We start from the raw sequence: 13,097 nt of genomic DNA, 5'->3' as shown, positions 1-13,097 counted from the left end.
TTTTTGTTTTTGTCTGTTGGAACACACTGTTCATAGCAACTCTCGGCCAAGAAGGTCAAGTTGCAACATTAGACTTTATTTTCAGTGGAATTACTGGGATAGCAAGACAGAGTTTCGGAATGATAACGATGAAAGTTCAAATAAAGGCAACATCATCTTTTTGGTGGTGACTTGAAGTTGTTGAGTACAGCTTGCTACATAAACAAAGATATCCAGTGCAAACTAAATGAATTACATTTTATGACTGTACATTATTCAATATTCATACCGAAAGACCGCTTGGATCTATTTAAACAATCTGGTAAGTCTTGCCGTTGGTTTGAGTGTCCACCAGCAGATGGCAGCACAGTACACATAATGCGTATGTCTATCGTTTCACACCCAAACTAATGAATCTGTCGTTTTCATAGCGGCCACAACAAAATATTTAACCACCCGAGATTACTTTTCTTCTGGTTGTATCAAACCACAGAAATAATGATTATTTTCTTGTAGTTAATGTTTCTTTCTGGGCTGTGGCTTGTTGTTCTGGCAGCTGTTGTTGTTGTTTTTACCATAAATGTCAATGGAATTTCGGTTATGTAATTCTGGTGATCTGCTGAGCCACCAGAGACCCATGTTAAATCATGTAATGAACAGACCAGGAAGTGTGAAGGCAGGATGTATAGAGAAGGAAGGAAGGGGGAAGACAAAGGGATGTCAGTACTAGAATAAGATTTATATAGTTCTCAGATGTTCTTTTGTTTCCCAATAATTACAGTGACATTCCAACAGGCTCCTGATATTTATTATAATTCTTTTTTTTCCCCAAACACTCTGCACCAGCCTTGAATAATACAACAGTAAACCTAATATAATCATACACTTGATACTGTACACATTCAGGACTAGGCCTAGTCTGTTTCAAACCTTTTAAATGTTATTAGGATAATTTATTTTGTATTGCTATATACAGATGAGTGAAAAACTCTGGGCAGTCTTAAAAAAGCTTGTTTGTTGACTGAATGGAGGCAGATAAAAAAATAAATCTCTGTAAGAAAGAGCTTGATTTCTAGCTTCTTGAGGCTGTCCCACCAGAAGAATTAAATTCACCCTAAAAATAAAATGACATATTTATTAGGAAGGGGTAAAACTAATTTAAGTTATTAAAAATATGCATGGACGGCATCAATATATGGATGTTTGTAGGGTGCATTTCATTCTAATATTAATTTTGTTGTACATCATGCGTGTGTTGTGGTGTTGGTTTGCTTTGAATGGCCCATTTTTAATGAATTTAGTTTAAAGTAATCTTATGGAAAGTGCATCATTTATTTTTTAAACGAAACAATTATAGTCTCTAGGCAAACTATAAACACATTAAGGTTATGCGCATTCCTGTCAGACTGTATGTGTGCATGCACATAGTGTAGGGTTTTGTTGTTGTTTTTTTGCATGCATTATACAGCATTCTTAGTCACTTACTGTACATAGGTCTTTGTAAACAGGGATTGTTTTCACAATACTGTTGTCTTTATGCAAAACATTTTCAAAGTGCAAAGGAAATCTATTTATACATATAAACTGTCTATATTTGAGTGCGTAAATATGCCCGGCAAGTCAAATGTTTGGAGTCACATGATTGAATATTTCCTCTAAATGATCTTAAAACATCCTTGTTCAGAAGGCACGGGAAAAAATAGGTTATCTTCACATTAATCCCTTTACTAAACCTAGTTTTATTCACTGTTTATTTAAGGCCTGTAAAGGAGATTAAAAGTAAGTGTATCTAATTAAACAAGATCCAAACTCAGTCCTGGAGGGCCATTGTGCTGCATATTTTAGTTGCAACTCCAATTAAACATACCTGAGGCAGCTAATCAAGCTCTTTCTAGGTATACTAGATCGCCAGGCAGGTGTGTTTGATTAGGGTTGGAGCAAAACTATGCAGGACACCGGCCCTCCAGGACCAAGTTTGGACACCCCTGCTCTAAAGGGGTTAGAGCATAGAGATGAGCTCTTCCCAAAAGAGTGCTGTGCGTAATACCAAATAACTGCATAATTGATCATGGTCTGAAGTTTCCATCACATGTATTTTTCAAAAAGCCTTCATTCCAAAAATTCCATTTGATCACTTTGGTTTGGAGTAACACTTCAGTATGGCAGCCATGATTTTTTCACTGCCCTTTGGAGGACAATATATTCCAATTTGGAATGCACCAATAGACTAGGCAAGTAAGAAAACGCTGATCTCAGAACTGGCATTAGCACAATTATTGTTAATTTAAAAAAGCAGTACATCCTTGATAAACTTTCTGACATGCACTGCTCTCTGGGGTTTTTTGCTCAACTGCTGGAGCTCAGACGTGCACATGACAGCGCATTTGTGTGTGTGTGTGTGTCTGTGGTCCCATGATGTGTGTTTTCAGCGGTATAGTGTGGACGAAGAGCTGTTCAGAAATGCTAGATGAAACGCCAGTGTGAAAGTGGATAGCTTTGCAAAAAACAAAAAAGTGTTTAGATCTAGAAAATCTTGAAAGTAGGTGCTCAAACAAAAAACAAACATTTGTTGTAAAAGATCCAAAGAAAATCGGCACACTGCCACTTTAGCTCTCAAAAAATCTTTAATGTCACACGGTCACATGATGTCAACACAATGTGTACATAATGTGGTGCTGTGTAGAGCTGTTTCACTATTTCTGGAGTACTCCCATTTATAATGCTTTACCCGATGAAGACCATGTCGGTCGAAACGTTGTGACTTTGTGACATTAAAGATTTTTTGAGAGCTAAAGTGGCAGTGTACCGATTTTCTTTGGATCTTTTGCCACAAAAGTGGATAGTTTTAAAATGGCATTTTAGAGCGAAAACAAAGACGTATTAGTGTATAAACAGGGCTTAAGTGTGTATTTTTCGTGAGCGGGTTTGCGACGGGCGTGGGGCGAGGAGGAGGATTGCGATACCGGCTCAGCATCGTGATGTCTATCGGCTATCGATAATAGACTATGGCATCGTCTAATGATGCAACCCTACAGGGAACTCCACATCCACTCCACATTTAGTTATGTGAACCAAAAATTACCCATGTAGCCCCAATACAAAATGATTAACTTAATATAAAAAGCCTGCATGTAAATTATATGTATGATGTGTTACAGGGTAGGACCTATGTTTTGAAAATCTCTGGTCTAAATGTCTGTCTGGTACTGTGTGTGCGTGTGCGTTCGTGCGTGTTAGAGGATCAGATAAAAATCTCATTACTCTCACACCATGTCTGTAAGTTAATTTATATTGCTCAAAGATTGTTGCCATGGTGCTTCTGTTCAGGCTAAGAAAAATAATGATGGCAAAGAAAACCCTCCAACCTTAAGCTCCACCTCCAATTTCACCCAAGTTTGAACGCCTTTTGCAACTTCTGTGGAATTCCATGTCAGCGCTCAGATCAGCCTCTTACTCTCTCACTCCCTCTTTTTCTTCTGCTCAGTTCTGTTTTCCTTCTTCCACAACTAAAGCATGACCTTTTTTCAGTAAAAGCAGAAAGCTCAGACTGCATAAAGAGATGAAGCAAGAAATATTTTTGGGTCAGAGGGGTGGGAGAAAATCTTATCTGGCATCTGTAACTACCGGAACGGTTACGTAATTGTCAGTGTGAGACAAAGGAAGCTAAATGAAACACAACTGAGACTTTTATTAACTGAATTTTATTAGCAAAATCAATTATTAGTTACTCATATACAATGTATAAACATAATGATGTGAAGATCTAGATTTGTATTGATTTTTTTTAGATCACAAAATAAGTTTATAGCCGAGCATACAAATTTAATCTACAGAAACACAAGACAAGACAAACACCTGACTGTGCGAAGCCAAATTTACCTTACAGGCTTTTTGTTCCCATGGTGTGCAGCAGAGTGCGTTTCTCTGGAATGTTAATAATAGAATAATGGAATGTATGTCTGTCTGCGCCATAATAGAATTGAGATCTAAATGGAATGTATGGAACACTGGCTCAAGGGAGGGGTAAAGATTGGATTCTGAAACAAGGACCCAGAGCAGTTTTGTTTAGTTTTTTTGCTTGAAATGATACAACGCATTTGTAAACTTTGGTTTAAGCTGTGTGTTATGATCATTGTTTTTGTCCAGCTGGGGTCTGCTGAAGGTTTAAGTAAGACTATGCAACTGGTCAGTCTTTCTGATGGGCTGAGAAAGACCGATCACAGGTCATCCGGCTTTTTATTGGTTGTTTAGGATCTGCCGAGGTCGTCCGTAACCGGTCATTCCTGCTTGCGATGCCCCTTTGTTGGTGCCCATCTGTAGGCCGATTACACTCTGGCCTTCTTTCATCTGCTCCTCAGAGAACTCTCTCCTGTTCTCTTGTGATTTCCTGATGGAAATGAATAATATTAATAATATTTACAAAAAAATTAGCACTCTTCTGTGGGGTTGGGCTATAAAACTCATTAACTGAACAATAATTATCACGATTTTATGAACTCCTGTTCAATAAATAAAACTCAATAAATGCCCATTAAAAAATTATGCTTCAAAGCAGACATTTTTTAATGTGTAAGTTTAGCTTTGATCAGTAGCAGATCTTGGTCTTAAAGTGATCACGAGATTCGCTCCAGAGAAAATTGCTTGGATTTAGTGTTGAACACAGTTGTCTCTGTGAATTGAACTGCTGACCCATTATTGCATTAATGTATAATTACAGTAATAGTTGTAAGCTTATTTTTCACTTAGGAATGGGAAGAGCCATTTGCAAATTTAATGTGTCTGGCGTCAGGTGTCATTCTCTCCCAGCTAATTTTAAGCTGTGCAAAGTAACTTTTTACGCTGCTTGATTTTGCAAACTGCTTTTTTTAACCATCCTATTATATTATTTGAAGGTAGTGTAGGGCTGGGTGATTAATCGAAAGTAAACTGCAAACGAAAATGGTCAAAGTTGCGATTGTAATGCACATCTTGTCAGGGAAGCACTGTTGTGTGATCAGCAGTATATCTTCTCCAAAGGCCAGAGGGCGCTCCTGTGTGAAGGAGCCAAAGGAATGCCAAAGAGCCAATATTTACCTGCTTTCGTTAATTCAGTGTGCCTAATAATCATATTACTGTGGAATCATCTTATACAAAGATTTTTTTTAAACACTCAACTAGTGTTGTCACAACACTTGAATTTGATAATTCAACGTTACTTAAAACGTAAAGTAAAAAATGATTTCTGAAGGCTCTTGTGATGTAATGGCTGCTGAAACTTTGTTACATTTAAAGTGTTGCAGTTCTATTAGCACCCACAAGTTGTCTAGCAAGTTCACTGAGCATATCTTTCAAAGACATTAAAAAAACATTAAAAAAAACATTAAAAGACATTAAAAAATCTTTCTGACCCCAAACACACTCGGCGTGTTTTCAAACAAATTATCATCCTAAGTGGCCAGAGATGCTGTATTTGTTTCTGTTAACTTCTGCTTGTTTATAGCCGTCTCTCTCTTCTTTTGTAAAGTTTCATAATCGCATATTTCTATTAGACCGACATACTGGACGCATTAAAACTGTCTGGCCAATAAGTGTTTGTAATCATGTTGCTATGACGATCTGCCACATCTACTGATCGCCCAGTACAGTGGCTTGTTTTTGTTGTCTGGTTGCTATGGTGATGAGCTGCCGGTTCATTCTGCGAACAGGAAGAAGAAATGACAAGTTGACAACAGCAAGCACTTACTTTGGGAACCAAGCAGGGTCACCACGGTAACAACCGTCATCCTTAGTAACAGCCAGACTCCCCAAAGACAACAGTGTCATTTGCACAGCAGCGAGGTCCTTACCTAACAAAACACACACATACAACATAGACCTCATCACAATCATGTCTTTAGCTGTTTCTCTGAGAACGGTAGTGTAATTGTGGTCTTATGAACTGTGTTTCAACTTTGTGATTGTTAGTTTTTGTTAGTTTCTCATTGTTCTGTGTGTAATTTTTACTTTGTTTATTTGCTTTCTAATTTGGTTTTGGTATAAAAGTTTATATATATATATATATATATATATATATATATATATATATATATATATATATATATATATATAGTAGAGGTGTGAATCTACACTGGTCTCATGGTTCAGTTCAGTTACGATTATCATGCCATCAATTCGATATCTCTGTGATTAGCAGTGCATTGAAGATGATTTACAATTTTATATTTTACTTGATATTTTACTTAATTTTTAAATTTAAAATTATATATATTTATATTTACATACTATTTGTAATACAATTTTGTCAACATGATCGTTCATAGCCAATAAACTATTGTAAATATCCTGCTTGCTTTCTGAGCCTTGTCAAGCGAATTCTTACACGGCAATGATTGGTCACACTCAACAGAAAGGGCTGCGATTGGCTCTGACGCTCTGGTGCTGTTCACAGATGAGTGACGGCATAAACGGCAGCCGCGTTTACAGCTTATTCATGATAGACGCGGTGGAGAAAACTCGCTTTGTAGACACGCGCTTGTGTCTGGATCCAAAAGTATCGCTATAACAGCTGAGAGGAAAGGAAATGTTACGCCAGCAGGTCAAAGGGCAACAGTGGGAGAGAGAAAAATACTTTTATTTTCTCAATTGCAGTGAAATAGGGGCTTCTGCTGTAACTTCAGTGTTAGTGAAAGACTGTCCAGCAAACACGCACATAGTGAATTGCGCACAGTTTTTGTGTTTTTAAGTAGTTGCAGTGTTTAAATTACTCGCGGTCGCCTTCCTCGTCATGGCATTTTACCGCGACATAGCGCATATGAGATAAATGACGTTAGTGCGTAATAACCTATCTATTACTGAACCGATACTCAATTGTCTGCATTGCAGTGTGCACCATAGAAACAACTGATTTTGACAACCTATAATATATCTATATATTGAGAAAGGCTTGAACACATTTTTGTATAATATAAAATTAAAATGAATGTTAAGCTGAAGGTAAAGAGACTCTCACCCTCCCATAAGTCGACTGTCTGAAAGATGTCAGATTTGGTGATTCCGTATCGTTCGGCAGCAGTGAGAAACTGAGAGATCTGCTCCATCTGTTTAAAAGCCATGCTAGAACTCTGGATCTTCTTCACAGGCTTTGAGTCTTTGAAGAGACTGTTGATCAGCTCGCATAAAATCTGCAAAGATAGAATAAGAAAAGAGTCAGTCATAATTCTGGAAATATGTTGCTATGACTTAACCTCATCAAACTGGCTGCGGTGACTTACACATCCATCCTTGAGCCACTGCTGAAAGCCTTGTTTTCCAGGTTGAGGTTTTCCTATAGCTTCTCCACACTGACTGACGATCCACTGTACCAGCCGCCCCTCCAGCTCTGGGTCATACTTTTTGTCTATCTTGCTCTGCACCTCGCGACTCAGACCGTAGGACGGACCTTTATTTGCCATTTTGACTGAGAAAACATACACACAAGTCCTTTCACTTCAGTTATTTGTTTCCACTTGTGACCATTAGTTGTAGTTCAGTATTTATTGTTTCAATATATTTACTTTCAATTTTAGTTTTTGGCATCGTTTGTTACACTGTCTAAGATATTGTCTTAAGTTATTATTTTTGCTGGTATCAATACTGGCATTATTATAACTGGTTATGTCCAGTGTTGGGGGTATTGCATTACAAGTAATGCGAGTTATGTAATAATGTGACTTTTCTTAGTAATGAGTAAAGTAACACTTTACTTTTCAAAATTAAGTTATAATCCTTGAGTTACTTGAAAAAAATAATGCAAGTTACTTTTTAGTTTAGTTAATTGCTTTAAAAAAATAAATTGCTGAATTAAAATGAACACAGTCACATTGAATCCCACACAATGAGAGAATGTTGGAACAGACAGAAATAAAGATGGCAGGGCTTTAAATTTCTGCAATGGAAAATTCACATTATTTTAAACACATGGAAGAAAATAAAAAGGGGATTGTCTCAGTGGACAGTGATTTTACTTCACTAATAAGATAAAAAGTACAAAAGTGGCAAACACGTTGCTTTAAACATTCATTATTCTGTGTATACAGCATCTAGAGGTCTGGGCTCAGGAAGTTGTTCGAAGATAACATTATCCTATGTTACTTATTTATTTTTTTCTATTTACAAAAAGAAGAAAAAAAAACCCTGCAAGTTCTAACGGAATAGAAACACAAAAGAAACTTAAAAGTTACTGATTATAAAAAGTACCCAAGTAACTCAACTAGTTACTTTTTTGGTGAGTCACTCAATATTGTAACGAACTACTTTCTAAAGTAACTTTCCCCAACATTGCTTCAGTCATTCAGCAGATGCTTTTATCCAAAGTGACCTACAATTGAATAATATGCAAGAATTTCTATATTTTATCTGTTCCATTGGTAACTTTTCTGTGAAGAGCTTGTAAAGAAATGTAATAAATGAAACCAAAGCTCTGTAAACTGAAACTGGCATGTAGCATTAAGTGTCTCGCCTGTAAATATGATGATGCTGCTGAAATGACATCGCTTGTGCAAATATCACTACTCTATAATTAGATGCTTTCTTTACTTCTATTTTCTCAGTTTACTTAACAGCCGCTGACATCATCCTTTAAAGGGACAGTTCCCCCAGAAATAACATTTCCGTTATTATTTACTTGTTTCAAACTTGTTTGAGTTTCTTTTTATGTTGAACACAACAGATAAAAAAAAAAAAAAAAAAAAGTTAGAAACCGGTAACTGTTGACTTTTTTTTAACCATTGACCTTATTTATGTTAATGGCTGCTGGTTTACAATATTCTTCACAATATCTTGTTTTTTTGTTCATCGTAAAAAAGAAACTCATAAACATTTAGAACCAATCAGTAAATAGCGAATACATTGTTATTTTTTGGATGAACTATATTTTTACACTTTTGCTTTTTTGTTTTATAAAGTTACTATTTACTTTTTATTTTTCATTAAAGATAATACCGGACCAAACTTATAAAAAAAAGCTGTGCTTTTGTTTTTGTTTTTTTAAGCTGCCCCCCTTTATTTTGCATGATTTGTTCAGTAAGGTTTGGTTTTGCTGAAAGCTTGAATCTGTGTAGGCAGAACGTTTCACTTTGGTTAAAGTATGTGTTAACTGCCATGAAAATCACTTAAAGTAAATTTCATAACAGTAATGCCAAGTTCCATCGCGAGAAATTTATATGCTTTGGCAATAACCTAAACTCAAAGGTGTATGTAATTCTAATAAAGCATGTAACAACCTCTAAATCAGCATCTAAATTAGCGAAGAGAAAGGCATTTAACTTGAGTCTTGACTAGAAACTGATGACCATGAAGTTTAAAAAATGATGCAACCTGCTTTTGATTCAACGTGTACTTATCACCATTGAAACAGCTGTTATAGGCCATACTGCATTTATCAGGCCTTCATTTGAATTCATTACTGTCGCATGCGCCTCATCAAGAACTAAAATGCAAACACAACAGTATAGGCAAACTACTACAAATAGAAAGAGACAGTCCTACCCTAAATCATCAACTAAAAGTTACCTAAAACTTATATAACGTTTTGTCACCAAACTTACCAGAAAATCATTGGTTTGAGAGTTTTGTGTGAGCTGTCTTTTATACAGTACATTGCTACAATATTTACAATGAACTAGGGCTGGGCGATATGGCAAAAATGCATTCTCAATTAATTCTTTCCCATATTGAACGATAACGATAAATATTTCGAATCAGTTGTACCCCAACAATGACTGAAGCTATAAAAAAAATGAGAGGGTCCATTAAATAGCATAACCTATTTCAGTGCATCTCTAATATCAACACACTTTTAGATTCTCATTGTTGCACATTTCTGCTGTGTGATTGGCTCTTAGAAAGTCCAGAGCTTATCATTATTATTGACATAAATTTCATCACGATTCAGTATAATATTGTTTACTGGCCCAGCCCTACAATAAACCTTCAAAATTGTGCAGAAATATTGTGATGCACCTCTAGTGTCTAAAAGGTCAGAATTTGTGATTACTGTCTAACTCCTTTACAACATCCAAACACATAAAGCATATTCTAGTTCATTTTTCCTCCCTGCTGTTTCCACTTTAGTGCACTCAGATTCCACAGTAATCTCTAGAATTGTTATAATACCAGACATTCACAAACCTGTCATACACAAGCACATATCCATTTCCCTGCAAATCATTAAACTCAGTCATCTCTGCTGTGGGTGATATATGAAAATGACAAGTTACAACTTGCTCTGCCCATGTTTGTAGAGAAGGTGAGGTTACTGGGTGTTTGTGTGTTTGTCTTATGAATGTAACATGTGCATATCACAGTCCAATCAGTTCACATCCGGTGAAGCGTTTTCTTTATTTGTAAGTAGTAGAGCCCCACCTGTTGAGCCAAACAGTCTCTGATGCAGTTATATTGAGTTACAAAACTACCCGTACTTATAAATGTCATCACATCTCAAATTGCGTAACAGTGTTCATCTTATCTGTTATTTGTCTTCAGGGAATGTATCGTGCAACATTAGGACTCAGCTCTTAGTAACATCCTGAATAAGATGTGGTGTGTAAACAGACATTTTGATATAGAAAATGAAGACACAAATGATTAAGCCTGGCTTCACGCGATGTTCAGATTAATTAAGGTTTATCAAATCAAAAAATCTAACAGTTGACTGAGCTTTAACAGCTAACACCCAGTCCTCAAATGCAGGAAACCACAGGCTGTGAGAGGAGTTGGTCTTAGTTCAGAAGCAAAAGCATTTTTGCAGAGATCTGATACTCTCATTTGAATGTCTCTCAAAAAAAAAAGAAAGAAAGAGAGATAGAGAGGAGTAAAAAGAACAGCCCTCATTTTTCAGGAAAAACATGTGCGTCATTCAGCCAGATTATCGTTCAGTTTTGGAGAATGTGTTCTGAGAGTGAGTGACTGAGTGTGTGTGAAGAAGAGAGTGAAATGACAGGGAGAAGACTGAACTTGCAACATGTTATCAGCTACTGCCAATAAAAACACTTTGCAGGCACAGAACATGTAAAAACAGGCAGTGGAATTTAACAGGGTTTTAAACCGTGAGCTAAAATAAACATTTCTTCATCACCTAGACATCATTTAATGTAATATTCAGTCAATACCACTAAAACTTACGTCTAAACACTAAAACTCAACATCTTCCCCTGTTATTCTTACCTGTACACCTATTGTAAGTTACTTGTACACCTTTTCTGTCTAAGTGCACACCTATTCAGTACAGAACATAGCAAAACATAGGTTACTTACCGGTATATGTATAGAAACCCTGCTCAGTAGTTTTGATGTTGAAATGCGAGTGAGTGTGAGTGTATATGAGAGTCTCTTCCTCTTTATGACAGAGTTCAGGGTCCAAGCTCAGGGAGTGCCACCCTTATGGAAATGACTTCACCAAGAGCGAGACCAAGCATGACAAAGAGGGAGTGTTGGACAGTTAGAAAGGCAAAGGAGGAGGGAACCAAGTCCATAAAAGGTCATGACTTTTTTTTCAGAGTCTCTCTTTCTCTTCACCGTTTTCTGCCCCTCCCTTCCTCTCTCGTTTTCCTGTATTGCACTGTGCGTCCTTATTTGGGAGAAGGAAAAGAAGCGGTCTGAACAGAGCCAGGAATTTCTTCACATGCCTTTTCCTTTGCACCGCCCAGAGCTGAGGGAAGAGGGTGAGAGGAATGACAAGGGCATAAATGAGAGACTTGGCATTTTTGGGGGGCACAGCTGATTTGTATGTTTGATCAAACAGGAAGTCACACAGTTGACACCTGACAGAAAAAGGAAACAAGCCTCAGGCTGTGGCAAAAGTGAGCGGAGAGAGAACATTATGTAGACATGCATGCCATTCCTGACATTTTATGACATCACTGAACAAAGTGAATTAATGATGTCATCATTTAACCTGTGCTTCCATAGTAACAGTACTGAGTCACTTCCTTTTGGTTAGTTTTTATGAGTTTAACCATCTGTTAACTTGGGAATACAGACTTGAGGATCTCTTTAGGATTTGCTTAAAATAATCGTATAATGTGGCGACACAGTGGCTCAGTGGTTAGCACTGTCACCTCACAGGAAGAAGGTCTCCGGTTCGGGTCCCGGCTGGGTCAGCTGGCATTTCTGTGTGGAGTTTGCATGTTCTCCCAGTGTTTGTGTGGGTTTCCTCCGGGTGCTCCTGTTTCCACCACAAGTCCAAAGACATGCACTATAAGTGAATTCAATAGAATAAATTTGCTGTAGTGTATGAGTGTGAATGAGTGTGTACAGATGTATCCTAGTACTAGGTTGCAACTGGAAGGGCATCCGCTGTGTAAAACATATGCTGGATAAGTTGGCGGTTCATTCCGCTGTGGTGACCCCTGATGAATAAACCCAGCAGGCACAGAATGTCAAGGTAACGTCAGAATAATGTTGCATTTTGGGTGGAAATGAAAATTGGATTCACGTCAGAACCCAACACCAGGCTGACATCAAAGTCCAATGTCGGACAGATGTTGCTTTTTGGTTATTTTTTAGCACAACCTAAAATCAACCGAATATAAACATCTAATGATGTTACAGCTTGACATTGTCGGACTGATACTACTATGACGTCCATCATACGTTGGATTTTGGTTGCTACACCTGAGGAATAAATGTTACTACTTGACATCAATATGACGTTGGTTTAAGATGTTGCCTCGACATTGGATTTTGGTCACTTTCTAAAATAACCTAAAATCAACCAAATATCAATGTCATTTCATGTTAATATTGGACGTCAAAATAACATTTTTCTTAGAAGCTGCCGATCTAAATTCAACCTAATTTCAACGTCTTATATAGTTGTGTGTCTGCTGGGAAGGGACTTAGCTGAAGGGAAATAAATGAATGAATAATCGTGTAATTGTAAACAGCTATTTAAGACCAATTCACACTACACTTACAGTTAGAGAGATGGTAAAAGACCAATTTTTTTGGGATTAGTGTGTTTGTTACCGCTTTCAGAGTCTGTCCTGTTTGTTGAAGAAATGTAGTGATTGTCCGTGTTAGTCTGTGTCTGTCGGTGCCGTGAGCTGGCTTTAGTCTTATGTAAGTTTTTATCTCAAAAATCCTTTAAGTTTAGTTTATTC

At 37.1% G+C, this 13,097-nt stretch overlaps 2 protein-coding genes and 1 long non-coding RNA gene across 4 annotated transcripts in view; 1 reads left to right on the top strand and 2 right to left on the bottom strand.

Moving 5' to 3' along the window:
- The window catches only part of ftr84 (finTRIM family, member 84), a 60,178-nt gene that overhangs the window by 376 nt on the left and 46,705 nt on the right, over positions 1-13,097 (top strand). The window lies entirely within an intron of this gene.
- LOC147844060 (uncharacterized) lies at positions 766-2,615 on the bottom strand. Its single transcript, XR_015491497.1, has 2 exons — positions 1,963-2,615; positions 766-1,795 (listed from the first exon to the last, which is right to left on the bottom strand). It is a non-coding gene; the product is annotated as an uncharacterized LOC147844060 (long non-coding RNA).
- tagln2 (transgelin 2) lies at positions 3,665-11,400 on the bottom strand. Its single transcript, NM_201576.1, is given in 5 exon segments — positions 3,665-4,366; positions 5,702-5,804; positions 6,968-7,139; positions 7,230-7,414; positions 11,251-11,400. Coding segments are annotated over 4 exon segments (606 nt in total). The 5' UTR covers positions 7,410-7,414; positions 11,251-11,400; the 3' UTR covers positions 3,665-4,215.

Source organism: Danio rerio, chromosome 5, assembly GCF_052040795.2.
Source record: "Danio rerio strain M-AB ecotype USA chromosome 5, GRCz13ab, whole genome shotgun sequence".
NCBI lineage: Eukaryota > Metazoa > Chordata > Actinopteri > Cypriniformes > Danionidae > Danio > Danio rerio.
Note: the sequence above shows the minus strand (reverse complement) of the source record. Positions and strands in the feature narration are given on the sequence as shown.